The 14,489-nt window shown below is 40.7% G+C and overlaps 1 protein-coding gene across 4 annotated transcripts in view; it reads right to left on the bottom strand.

Moving 5' to 3' along the window:
• Positions 1-14,489, bottom strand: part of RALGPS1 (Ral GEF with PH domain and SH3 binding motif 1) — a 328,055-nt gene that overhangs the window by 65,115 nt on the left and 248,451 nt on the right. For all 4 annotated transcript variants that reach the window (XM_063432901.1, XM_063432903.1, XM_063432904.1 and 1 more), the window contains exon 10: positions 4,393-4,530. In XM_063432901.1, coding sequence (XP_063288971.1) covers positions 4,393-4,530 — 138 coding nt within the window. The remainder of the gene's footprint in view (positions 1-4,392; positions 4,531-14,489) is intronic.

The following is a 14,489-nucleotide window of genomic DNA, read 5'->3' as shown; positions in this document are numbered from 1 at the left end:
TCTATACCTAAAGGCACCTGAGATGGGAATCTGGCTCTCACTGTGCCAGGACTGAACTTGATTGTGATGTGAAATACTAGTTATTTTATATACTTTTAAAAGAAAACAGAAAAAATGAAAAACCCCAAAAGTTAACACAAGTTAAGGTGAGTTCACCATATGGATCTGTCTTATTGTCAGTCATGTTTAACAGATTTATTTGTTCACAAAGCCCTTTAATTGATTCATGCTGGCGTTTCGAGCTGATGATTCGAGAAACGTATTAAAGTGACCGACATTCTCTAGCACATTACAAGACTGTCTATAACGTGTGTGGAGCAATTTGAATTCTGTGCAGAGTTTTTCAATTTGTGAGCAGAAATTGCAGAAAACCATCTCAGCTAACTTTTGCTTGTCCTGGGCACCCAGCATCATCATCACCCATTTTAAACAGCCTGTCTCTTCCTTGCAACCTGAAATTATTATATATTATATTCAACGTTTCAAAGCTACAAATAGCTGATTTGGGAAAACAAATCTAACCACAGCTATTTTGGTCTAAATTGTGCAATTATCTGGTCGATTCCCATTTTGGTGAATTACTCTGACATACTCTGATTAAATGATGACATTATATGTTTCCTACAATATTTATTTATCTGCAATCAGGAGCTGACACTTACGTAACATTAATGACACAACTCAAGATAATCACTGACGCAATTTACAATGACTGCTTCCAAAAAAACATCAGGTGGGAGTTACATACAAACGTGATAATGGCGGTTAGATAAAATGAATTCCAATCTGCTGGAAGTAGTGCCGTGAATTTCTGGCAGTCGAAGAGTAAGTGAGCAATAACAGACAGAGTCCTGTTAAACGATTGTACAAATTCTGAAACAGGTCTTATGTTGCTCAGCAGTCGTAATCTTCATTACACCAAACTCTTCCTGCCCTACACCTGACCAAACAGCTCAATACGGGAACTTGTCCAGAGGGCTCTTTATTTATGTCAGCTACCTTTGGCCCCAGATCTCAATCAGTCTTTCTTTAAAGCAATACATCTTAATCGTCTGCTAAGTCAGTTCCGTATTTGCACAAATGAAACTCTCACAAAGGACTTTTGTGGTCTTGGGACATCTGCAATTGCTTTCACATAGTATGGAAATTCAGTTTTCCGTAATTCTTTCTCCACGTTAGCTGTTATAAACCCTTTACGTGGCTGGGCGATGGGTGGCACAATGCAGCCACGGACATTGAGGAAACCTTGAATATAAGGCTGGTAAAAAAAATTAAACGGACAATGGCCATGCGAGTGCGGTATTATAATAGATTGTCGTTAACAAAGCGCGTACATAGGGTCAAGATCCATTTTAATGTTTGTAATGACTTAACAAATGATACGTTTTATAACAATGATTTTCATTCTGATTCATACACATATCCTCTTCACCATATACAGCAAGGAGTCTAATGTTTTAAGACTTCATTTCCTGTAACCCACTGCTGGAATGATGGGGATTGTAGTCCGTCCATTCTTACAGCACATGGCGGGCTGCCATGTTTAATATCACACAGCTGGCTGTTAGCGGCTACACTGGACTTACATTCCAGTTTCATCGGAAGAGTCTCTGTGTCTGTTTCATGTTTATGCTCCACATTTACTGACCCTGGAGTTCCCTTCTTTGGCTGCTGGACAGACTATGCTTGTATCTCTGGGGTCAGTGTTAATACACAGGGGGGGGAGGCAGAGTCCTCTCGGAATTCTCTGCAACCAGTACGAACATGTTTATTTTGGTATTGTTACCATGGATATGGAGAGCCCCCTGTGATCTTCAATTGAGTGAAATCAACTGTTTTATCTACGGAGTACAACATTAAAAAAAAAAAAAAGCCTAATCAAGCGGTAATATAAAGGGAATCTCTGAATCCAAACACGTAGGACATTTTTAAATGGATACTTGTGTTTTTTGCAAATGAAGTTTCGGGAACATTGTAATCAACAACACAAACATATGGATATTGTCCATGACAAAACACTCTGTTAATGATATACAATGATGTAAATGTTCAAAGACAAAAAAATAAATAAATAAATAAATCAAGTAAATTCAATAATATATAATCCAGTAATGCAGTGTACAATCAATTAAACCATCCACGATGCGCACACGGAACCAGAAGCGATGGTTTTCTTATTCCGGTGTAGAGAGTAAGCAATAACATGTTATAGTATGGCTGCCATTTCAAATAGTTCGTACTATTATTGACATTTATGTAGCGCCAACTTATTCTGCATTCCAGTAGGTGATAAGGATAGAGGGGAGTCCTGAGTGGAGGAGATGATCAGTATCAATTTGATAACAATTTGTATTTCTAGACATTGACCAATATGGAACACAATGTGTTCTCATAAATCCTTTCCCATTCTGCATCTGTAAGGGTACCCATCCATCGTGAAGTGGTGCCCATTATGGATCAACATCAGATAAATTGAAAAGACAAGTTTTTTCTTTCTTTTTTTTTTTTAAAGATATCCTTTAAACAGATCTTGTCAAAGACAGGTATGTACTGCATTGCAGACACAGATGCACTCTGCCTTCTCACACACACACTGCCAGACACACAGATACACTCTGCCTTCTCACACACACACTGCCAGACACACAGATACACTCTGCCTTCTCACACACACTGCCAGACACACAGATACACTCTGCCTACACACACACACACTGCCAGACACACAGACACACTCTGCCTACACACACACACACACAGACACACTCTGCCTACACACACAGCCAGATACACAGATACATTCTGCCTTCTCAAACACACACTGTCAGACACACTCTGCCTTCTCACACACACATACTCTTCCTTCACACTCACACACACACATACATACATACTCTCTGCTGTTTCACACATTGCTAGACACACAGATACACTCTGCCTTCACACACACACTTTGAACTCTTCACACACTGCTAGACACAAAGATATGCTCTGCCTTCTCTCACACGCACGCAGTCTTCCTTCACTCACACGCACAGATACACTCTGCCTTCTCACACACTGCTAGACACACAGATACACTCTGCCTCCACTCACACACACTTTGCATTCTAACGCACTCACTGCCAGGTACACACGCTCACTCCCAAACAGATACACACACAGACACACACTTTGAAATATTTACACACACATACTGCAGGAGGTTGGTTCCCCAGGGGTCCAGTGGAGACTGGGGCAGGATACTGGCTCCTCCGCGTTCCCTTTGTGCTGGGTGGAAGTGCTCTGATGTCACATGCTCCCAATTCTGCTGCGGAGTGAAATGGAGTTGGTTCTTTGAATTAAAGTGTCCGTTCTACAAGATATCTTCAAATTGTCCGGTTGGGTTGATATTTTGTCTTCCCAACTAGATTTCGTCGACCCCCCCACCTTGAACGGACCCTTTACTAGAGAAACGCTTCCTAGTTGCAGCTCTGTCTGTAGCCATCAGCATACACGGTCACTTTAAATTGTGTTAGGCCCAACAACAGGGCATGTTTTTATTTTTACTGTTAGATTTTCCAGTATTACAGGAAATTGAGCTATTGTTCTTCGAAGTATTAAAGTATAGATATATATTTTTTACATATACTTACTGCGTGTCCTTGGCTATTCTAGACATTTATACGGTGGGATATCAGGAATGCTGCAATGTCGCGATTTTTTTTTTTTTTAATACTTCATTTTTTTATTATAATTTTGCAAGTTCGACATATATTAAACAGTATTGATCATTTGGGGTCATCAACATTTCTCAAGTTGCAACAAACCAAATCAATATTTCTAAATGTTACAATCGGTCCGCATGTATCTCAAGTAAAACATTGATATCTGGAAATATAATCTTGAGTTGAACCCTTTGTCAAAGATTAAACATCAAAGAAGAAATAGTACGTTACAGTATAAAAATAAAAAACACATAAAAAAAGACAACATAAAAAATATCGGGTCAACCACCGAGATCTGGGAGGTGGACAAAACCAATGCTGCTTCTTTAATATATTCACTTAAAAATTATAACTAAAGCCACTTTCAAAGTTATTATCAGCAGTTTTTTTTTTTCTTTTAAAACTTTTTTTAAAATCAAATCTAGTTATCGTATTTCCTTCATAATGTGTTTATTTTAAAGTCATTATTTAAATGTAGGGATTATTCAAAATCACAGACTTCACTTCCTGATAGCCATCAAAAAGTTAACTTCTTTTTATTGCAATTTAACTTAATTGACGGCAGAGACCATCCACCAGTCAAGCTACCAGTCGTAAGCTGTGATACATGTCAGCAGGCCTAGATACTGGACTTCAGTTATTATTCTGACCTTCCATTTCAGGAGACACACACGTTATCACTAACCGTAGCTGCAGGAGACTTGCAGATCAGCAATTATCCGCAGAATATTGTTCATCTGATTGGATCGTTGCTCATTCTCCATAATACTGCCTGACGCAGGGTACGCAGAATCGATGTAGACAATATCCAGAAGGTAAATCCCTGAAACAAATAATAGAAGAATGTGAAAAGTACAGGTTTTATCCGTTCAGAATGGACTGGTTGCAAATTACGTTGTCCAATAATAGTGGACGTAGATCAATATATAAAATGGACAATTAAAATATACGCTAAAATATCTTTCCAACACACAACATAGTATGTGAATGGCTACTATGTTTATTGGAACTCCATATCACAAAATTTGGGGAAGATCTGAGCTGATCTGCCATAATATAAGGTTCCAATAAATGAATCGCAATATACTATTTCAGAAACATATGGTATGAAACAAAAACAGAACCATAATCAGGAATGTAATTCTATATATTAACGAATATAATCAGCAATTCAACAGCAAGGCACTGATCATGGGTGGCAGGTGAAGGTACCCACGTACAACAATTCAATAAATATATAAAGAAGTCTAAATGTGGGTTAGATGGAATATATTCAGCCATTCAAAGAGGATCTGTATTTGAAATACATAAAGCACATTTATTGTAGTCATGGTTTCTTATTATTAAATTCTAGGCAAGTGAAATAAAAATACCCAAATCGCCAATTTCTTGTTGAGAATCTCATATGTTTAGAGCTTTAGATTAAAGTACACCATCAGCCTTGTCTAATGCCAGGTATTAAAATAGACCCTATTTCCACGCGAGGACCTTGTGGTCAGCGGCAGTAAGTTCAGACGCTTTTAGAAGGTGTTGGGGGATATTTCTGTTGAAACCAGACAAATTTGTACCTTTGGGCTAAACACAGCATTTTTGCGGTCAGGGACATATGCATTGGGAGCTTTTAACGTACTCAAACCAACAGATCAAAAATAGCTCTCTTCATGTGCTAGAACAGCCACTTCTGCAGCAAAGCCACATGCGATTTATATTCATAGATTGATAGTCACGCTGGCGAAAAAGCAACTCCCACCACCCCATATCTAGCTACTACTAAAATATCCTCCTCCTCACTCCACTCAACCAGTCACCCTTATTTGATGAAATGTATCACTGAATGGCCAGTAAAAAAGGGTTGGTGGAGAAAACCAGCTGGTTTGTGGACCAAGAATTTCACAAAATGTATTTTCAAAGCTCCCGCAGATCTGAGCTTACACGAATCTTTGTTTCTATTTGATGGACTCCACAACTTTTGTCTGTCAGTATCTCTTCTAATCTGTGTATTATTATTTCAGTAATTCCTACGTATTGACCATCTCTGAACAGATGTTAGCCATGTTTGTGTAAACTAAAGGCTGGATTGATTCCGAGCGTTGATAACATACCGCAATAACTGTGTCCCAGTTACTGTTTGACAGATTTCTCTTGTTCTCTAACTCACTGGTTTATTGGATGGACGGCCTCCATGGTTGGATTAAAACAAATCTACATCTCTGTTATTGTGTCTCGGAGACTCAGAGGACTATTCAATAAATATTGAATTGTGGAGATCTAACAGGGAAATTACAAATTTAAAGGTGAAATTGGAAGGAGAAAAAGGGTAAGGTAACAAATATTAGGGAGGAAATACTCCAACACGCAAGGCTTGCCTAATTTAGCCTAAAATGGGCAATTTCCTTGTTAATTCTCCACAATTATGTTTACTGAATAAACCTTTAGACTGAACAGACCAGTCACAATGTATGAAGTCATGGATTTATCTTGAACAGATAACGGGCAGTCCCTTCTTACTTCACCTGAGGCTTCAGGCAGACAAGATATTTATTACTTTGGCAGAATTTTTTTTTGAGCTTTTGATCTACTCCAGTCACTCAACACCCCTGAGCCATAGCAATCTGATTATAGCAATTCCGATGATAGACCTTCACGTGTCACGAGGAAACTACCATTGAGTTAGGAGTGGATTTCAGCCATATATGACAAGCTGCCATTAATCTACAAGCTTGCAGGGCTTTGTCATAGTTTAACTCACACCTACGTGATTGGGGGTGACCGAGTGTGACCCGTGCTCTCCCCCTCCATGAAATGCCAAGACGCTGTGTGCATTTTGTCAGCGTTCTGAACATCTGTTTAACATTCCCTGTAAATAACCATTTTATCTGGTGCGATAGCAAGAAGTCAAGGAATGTTATGTTTTCATCCCCAAACCACATATCAAAACATAATGCAGCAAAACGGGCCTTTTTAATGTCCAATTAGCCCATTCTCTTTTAACCCCTTATGTATCCATCTCTGAATGCTCTCTGAGTCCTCATATTTCTATTTACACAAAAACCATTAGAATTAAATAGTTAGTGTTGCTGCCAGTATGCTACCTTGATAGCGGTCTGCATGGCATGTAACATTGGCAATGACTGTAAAGTGGCAAATGAAGGTAGCCAATGTTACCGAATCAGCACTGGGACACCGGGAGACCATATCTGTAAGATTTTAGGGTCTGCAGTTACCAGCGCTGTTTATGGATTCTGTACTGAATTGTTTTATCATTACGTATTGTGTTTACTTTGTGTTAAATCCCTTGTTATTACATTCACTATTTTTTTTATTTATTTTTTTTTAAATCCCCCACTGTAATCTACCCCAATCTAAAGAGAGAGTATTACCTGCATCCACGGAATGCAGAGTAAAAACCCAATAGAAATCCCAGGACGGAACACTAAACTCTGAGAACTCTGTAATATTCTAAGGTTGGGGTTCAAATTAAAGTGGAACTGTCATTTCCCTGTAATACCATTAAAACACTGAACATATCCTATAAGTTGTTTTAGGTTATTTTATGCAATGCTCCATTTCATTTTAAATTTATATTAAAGATTTAACAATTGTCATCACAATCCAGTGGAGTTCTGGCACAGCCACAGCACACATTGTATTGGAAGAAAAGCAGAATGATTGCTTGTGTTTGCATTCTTCTGTCTATGCCGACCGGTGCAATGGGCATAGCTTATAAAATGGCTGACAGGGAGCCAAGATGGAGTCTATCCATTCTTTATTTTTTGCAGTGCAGGTGGTAACATGCAAGTTTGTGGTGCCACAACAGCATCAACAGACAGAAATAGTCAGACATAGTGGTACAAAGGTTTGGCAGGTAAGTACCGTGCATTATGTTTTGTTTAAGATAACAGAGTAACATGCTGGGTAAGCAACTTGTCAAATCTGAAGAGACTGGAACATATTAAAACATACGTTGCACATTTTAGTTATAGTAGAGTGAGATAGCATATAGCTCAGATTAGCAAAGTTTGTAAGACAGTGTCAGAGTGTAGTTAGGTATATACCTGATATTACGGAGTGCATGAAACAGGCTAAAGTACTATAATAGAAATAAAATGGGCTGTGAAGCCACTGGATATTCACATTAATGGAAGTGTAACATCACCTAACAGAGTATTCCGCACTATAAAGCAGGATGGTAGCTGGGGTTAATATTTCTGCCATCCTAGATTTGTGCAATGCTACAGGTGGGCTTCAGGCAGACGGATTCAGAGCTCTTTCTAGGGGAACATACAACAAGTTAAGCATTGCCCCTAGATTGACAGGCATGGATATATATTCACCATTGGGCAGCCTAAAAAGGTACACAAACTGGCCAGCATAAAGATTACATCTGGTGAGCATTTAGTGGGGCAGATAGCGTTCAAATATTCCCTCAGCCTATTCCCAGTCTGAAAGAGTGCAGCCGGCGTGTGTAGAGGGTCCGCAGGACAGTAAGGGATGTACCATGTCGCCAGGTCAGGAGCCCCTTCCAGCTCCGGGCTTGTATGAGAGCAGGCATTCTTAGTCCACAGACTTGGAGACATTTCAGTGCCAAGTCTTTCATTCTCAGGGGGCAGTTGTGAAGACCAGGTGGTGTCTTTTCGATGTTTGCGGTGGGTCTGCGACCGGCGTGGGTGATGCAGTGAGGCAGTACCTCTTGGAGCCCTTTTCCCAGGAAGGTTTACAGTCGGGGGGGAGGGGGAGGATGAGACGCTTGTGGGCTTGAGCTTCCTGGGGGAGGAGGGGGGCCTTCTTTCCCTGTTTTCTGTGGTAGCGTTTGTGGTTGTGGCCTCTCCTTTGAATACCACCCGGTCTCCCAGTGTGCTTCCCGCTCAGCCGCCATGTGGGCACCCTTGCTGCTTGTGAAGTTCCTGACTCTGGTAAGAGACCCCGATGTGAGTGCTTGTCAGTGGCGGGGCGGGTGGGTGCATCTTGTGCTCGAGTTGCTGCCAGAAACTTTGAAAATGCTTGTCCAGCCGGGTGAGTATGTCGCTGGGATCATTGTTTGGAGATGGGAGCCATTCGTTATATGCCATTTTGAGTAGGCCGTGGCTCAGTTGGCCCTTGTTTGTGGTTCATCGTGAGCGAGTCAGCACTCCGGGGGGATAACCCCCACCAGTCCAGGGGGGGTGACGGGCTGCAGGAGAGCCAGGCGTGCTCACCGGGTCGTGTGATCGGCCGCTTCCCCTAAATTCCGGGCACTAGGCCGCATGTCTCGATCAAGGTAAGTGCCTGTCAGACCTTTACACTCCTGGCACAGAACGGTACAGGGAGTTAGGGTGTCAGTCCGCAGGGGTACCAGGATAATTAATGCAATCTTTTTAGGCAATGTGGCCCCAATTTCAGGCTTGGATAGCCAGAGCTGTTTGAAAATGCGTCTGGCAGTGTTGAGTGCCAGGCCCCGCCCTCAATCCTATCCATTCTAGGAATGAGGTAAATACAGAGGTGGGGATTTTTTACATTTAATTTTATTTTTCAGACCTCAAAAGCACACATTTGTTAAATACTGGGGATAAATCACCAAAATAGTTAAAAAAAATAAAAATAAAAAAAATATAGATGGGACAGTTCTTTTTTAATGTTATCAAATTCACCAGTTGTTATAGTGGGATTTTCATCCAATACTTATCCTGCAGCCCTTATAGAAAATCCACACAGATCTCACTGCCAAAACTGTACACCTGTATCATGTGTTTTCAATCATCCCTAGACCTCCTTTTTCCAAAATGTATTTTTGTCGAGATTTGGTTTAGGGGCAAATAAGGGTATTTTTTTCCCCTAGCATCCAGCATGAAGTGTTTATACTATACACAGATGTGTTCAAAGATCTTTGAAGCCTCAAAGTCTAATAACATCCTTTACTAAGCTCCCCATGAATGCCATACAGTATAAATGACTTACTTTACACGGTAATGGGTTCCAGAAGTTGTGTTATGATGTAAGCAAGCATCCAGGATCTAAGCTCGTTTTTGGAAAGCTTCCCTGCTGGCTTTTACGGACTTCTCTCAAGTTTATAGCCATGAAACCGGATTATTGGAAATTACATCATCATTAATGTCAAAATTTCAAATTCATTTTCTAAGGGTACCATCATCTGAAGACGGCTAATGTTGCACAGTTGCTACCTACGCATAAGACAACATGAAGTCACGCATCCCACCAAGGTCCACAAAGAAAAAAATAAATAACTAAAAGCACCTGGACTAGTGACTAGACCTGGACTGGAAATACACTTCCTATATACTCCATTCCGACCATCCCGATTAGCTAGCGGTGCTTATGCCAGGCTTTGTGTTATAGTGGAGTCTTCACCTCCTCTATTTGGCCACAAGTGACAAAGTAACATAGTTAATTACGAAGGGTGAGTGCAATAGTACACAGAGAGAGATTCAGGTCACAAGTATACTGCGAGTACACCCATAATGCCAGATATTCAGGCTTCTATAAAAATGGACGCAGATCGATGTGAGGAACCCATCTTGCCAAATACTCTGAGCTCTGAGAAAAGAGGGACTAATGACATGGAAGTAGTATTTGAAGCCCATGTGTGAAAAAGCATTACGTAACCAACACGCCAACAGGTCTGTTAAAATGTTAATCAACGAGGACAGACAGAGGGCTGGATAACAAGTTCCTGTGAATATTAAACTGTAGTTTTCGTTCAGTCTTACATAGTTCCACCACCTCAAGGGTCTACTTTATTACATTTTCAAACCGCACATGTAAGAAAGACGTGTAATGAGTGAGAAATAAAACAAATGTTCTTCCCGTGGTTCCTGACCTTTTTTAAAGTACTCTTTTGAATGTTTTACATTTGATGTAACCGTTCGTTGGACATATCGCTGTCCAGGATAACTAGAGCTCCTACTTACTCAACTCATGCATTTGGAACAACCACTTTTTTTTTTTTTTATATAGTGGGTTCGTCAGACCCAGTCAGGGCTGCTTTCTTTGGCCTCACACACGTACCATCACTAATAATCTGGTTCCATTTCCCTGTGTTAAAATTATATTAAAATCTAATGCTCTCACATATGTTACTGCTTATACATTTCAGTCACCTCTAATCACGCTAAAAGTATTTCAACAACAAAAAATACATTTGTGCATTGTATGAATGGGGCTTTTGAAAACATTAATTTGGTAATGGACTTTAAAAGCTCAAATTCTTTTTCTTTGTGTTTGTGTTTGTGACATAATCGTCTGACTCCTTTATTTGAAATATGTTAATATGATTTACAATTTGAGTGCTAAAAGCTTACAGATGGCGTTTGCCTCTAAGTGGATTAACAGAATAAATCTTTAGGAAGGGGATACAGACTTACCCCGAAGCCCACATACATGGGAAGCCAGAATGGCACAGGGCTCATACGTTACCCATTACACTGTTGGGCTCGACTAATAACTGGCATTCTGCCTCTCCATTATTCCTTAATTTTGAGCAGATCTAGAACCAATCACTGGAAAATGTCTAAAAAAAAAACAATCTATAAAAATAGTTCACACTTTGTATAGTTCCACGCTGGGTGATATCCCAAGGTTTGCTCTGAAATTTATCCCTAATTCAAATCATGATTTGGAATCCCATGTCAAGTCACATCAGAAAGACTCTGGAGGATGGCTTGTAAAGCACGTGATGGATTTGGCTAGCGCTGCACTTAGCAATTAATGCGAAGGGAACTTTGGTACTGAACAAAAGCCACCAACTTCTGGTGAATCAGACTTTGCTGCACCAGAGTGAAATTTAGCAATCACTCTTGTTGTGTTAACCAGGAATTTAAAGGGACACTATATATGCACTCAGACCACTTCAGCTCATTGAAGTGGCAGTGTCCCAGGTCCCTTAACCCTGAGCAGATAATTATTGCAGTTTTTAAGAAACTGCAATAATCACCTTTAGGGGTTAACTCCATCTCTAGTGGCTGTCTACCAGACAGCCACTAGAGGGACTTCTGGGCTGTAAGGAGACTTTTGGTCGCAGAACGGACGTTGGACGTATTCACGCTATACATGGGGATGTCCAGCGTCACCCATAAACCCCCGCCCCTCCCCCCATAGGAAAGCATTGAAGAATGCTTTCCTATGGGGAAATCCTAATGCGACCATTTTCTGCGCATGTGCATTAGATTAGAGGAGAGAAGAAGGACCCGAGTCAGCACCACCACCATTGGTGCTGGATCCAGGTAAGTGACAGAAGGGGTGGGTGGGCCTTTACAGAGGGCTAGAGTGACAGGAAACAGATTGTTATCGTGGCACTATAGTTTCCATTTAAATCAAGGCTTCCCTTGGGCTTAGTGAAATATTTAGCCAGTGGTGGCCTAATATGTAAAACCACTATAGAATTTCTCCCTTGAAGCTTTGTCTACACCAAGGCTCTCTCCGTAACCTCTTTCCACATTCATTAATCTTATTTGACAGTAAAAAAAATATTACATTTCCTTTTTACCATGCCATATGTACAGTGGTATAAATTAATTTGATGAGATCTATTTTCTGGAAAGTTGATCTGTAATCTGTTTGTGGTTATTAAATTAGAGAGCTCGTTTGTGTACAACATCAGTCGTACTGATGTTTACACAAAGATTTGTCATTCATTACAAACGACTACACAATCAAAAGTGAATATAACTTCAGCAGCAGGAGCCAATTTATAACTGGGAACGCCCGGGTTACAGTGAATTTACGGAGGTTCCCCCTTTTTTATTCTAAGAAGGAGAAAAAAAAACTCACTTTTTACATTGACTTTTACATTGTTTATATAAATAAAGTTAGAAAATTTTGTGCAAGAACTGTTAACCATAACAACAACATGAGCATAACATATTTTGGTTCAGCTGCACCAAGTAGAATGGTCAGACTAATTTATAAATCGGGATATTATAGCATCATACGTAGAAGGCATGCTCTGCATGGTTTGTATAAACAAGCCACTTCCTGGGGATCTGGAGCCTATACCGTTTTCTAGCCCCTGAGTAAAGGAGGCAAAAAAATGAAAGTTGGTCACACAACCGAGATAAGACATACTCAGAATGGACTTCTCTAGAGTAAAGACGGTGCTGAAAGAGTGGGAGGAAAAGATGAAGCAAAGGGACAGATTAAATGGTAATAAAAACCAGACGATAACGTTGGAAAACGGGATTAGAAGACACAGATTAAATGGGTGACATGGACACTGATAGAATAAACAAGGAAAGAGGGAAAAGCTGGTATTAAATAGAGAATAACATTTCAATAAAACTTAAAATAGTATACTATATTCAAAAAGGTAAAAGTACTCGGTATGAATATAGGGGCAAGAGAAAGCAGGGCTAATGGGGGATAATGTAATGATGTTACTATGTTGTGGCGCTGCAAGGTAATGATGTTACTATTCTGTGGCACGGTCGAGGTAATGATGTTACTTTGCTGTGGCGCTGTCGAGGTAATGATGTTACTTTGCTGTAGCGCTGTCGAGGTAATGATGTTACTATGTTGTGGCACGGTTAAGGTAATGATGTTATTTTGTTGTGACACTGCAAGGTAATGGTGTTACTATGTTGTGGTGCTGCGAGGTAATGATGTTACGGTGTTGTGGTGCTGCAAAGTAATAATGTTATTGTGTTGTGGCACTGTGAGGTAATGATGTTACTATGTTGTGGCGCTGCGAGGTAATGTTACTGTGTTGTGGCGCTGCGAGGTAATGATGTTACTGTGTTGTGGCGCTGCGAGGTAATGATGTTACTGTGTTGTGGCGCTGCGAGGTAATGATGTTACTGTGTTGTGGCACTGTCGAGGTAATGATGTTACTGTGTTGTGGCACTGTCGAGGTAATGATGTTACTGTGTTATGGCGCTGCAAGGTAATGATGTTACTGTGTTGTGGCGCTGTCGAGGTAATGATGTTACTTTGGGGGGTTGCTGTTGAGATAATTATGTTACAGAGCTGTAGTGCCGTCAAGGTAATGATTTTACTTTGCTGTGGCGCTGTCGAGGTAATGATGTTACTGTGTTGTGGCGCTGCGAGGTAATGTTACTGTGTTGTGGCGCTGCAAGGTAATGATGTTACTGTGTTGTGGCGCTGCGAGGTAATGATGTTACTGTGTTGTGGCGCTGCGAGGTAATGATGTTACTGTGTTGTGGCACTGTCGAGGTAATAATGTTACTATTTTGTGGCACTGTCGAGGTAATGATGTTACAGTGTTGTGGCGCTGCAAGGTAATGATGTTACTGTGTTGTGGCGCTGCAAGGTAATGATGTTACTGTGTTGTGGCACTGTTGAGATAATTATGTTACAGAGCTGTAGTGCCGTCAAGGTAATGATTTTACTTTGCTGTGGCACTGTTGAGGTAATGATGTTACTGTGTTGTGGCACTGTCGAGGTAATGATGCTACTTTGCTGTGGCACTGTCGAGGTAATGATGTTACTTTGCTGTGGCGCTGTCGAGGTAATGATGCTACTTTGCTGTGGCGCTGTCGAGGTAATGATGTTACTTTGCTGTGGCGCTGTCGAGGTAATGATGTTACTTTGCTGTGGCGCTGTCGAGGTAATGATGTTACTTTGCTGTGGCGCTGTCGAGGTAATGATGTTACTTTGCTGTGGCGCTGTCGAGGTAATGATGTTACTTTGCTGTGGCGCTGTCGAGGTAATGATGTTACTTTGCTGTGGCGCTGTCGAGATAATGATGTTACTTTGCTGTGCCGCTGTCGAGGTAATGATGTTACTTTGCTGTGCCACTGTCGAGGTAATGATGTTACTTTGCTGTGGTGCTGT

The sequence above is a fragment of the Pelobates fuscus genome, chromosome 9 (genome assembly GCF_036172605.1).
Source record: "Pelobates fuscus isolate aPelFus1 chromosome 9, aPelFus1.pri, whole genome shotgun sequence".
NCBI lineage: Eukaryota > Metazoa > Chordata > Amphibia > Anura > Pelobatidae > Pelobates > Pelobates fuscus.
This window is presented reverse-complemented; position numbering and strand designations above follow the sequence as displayed.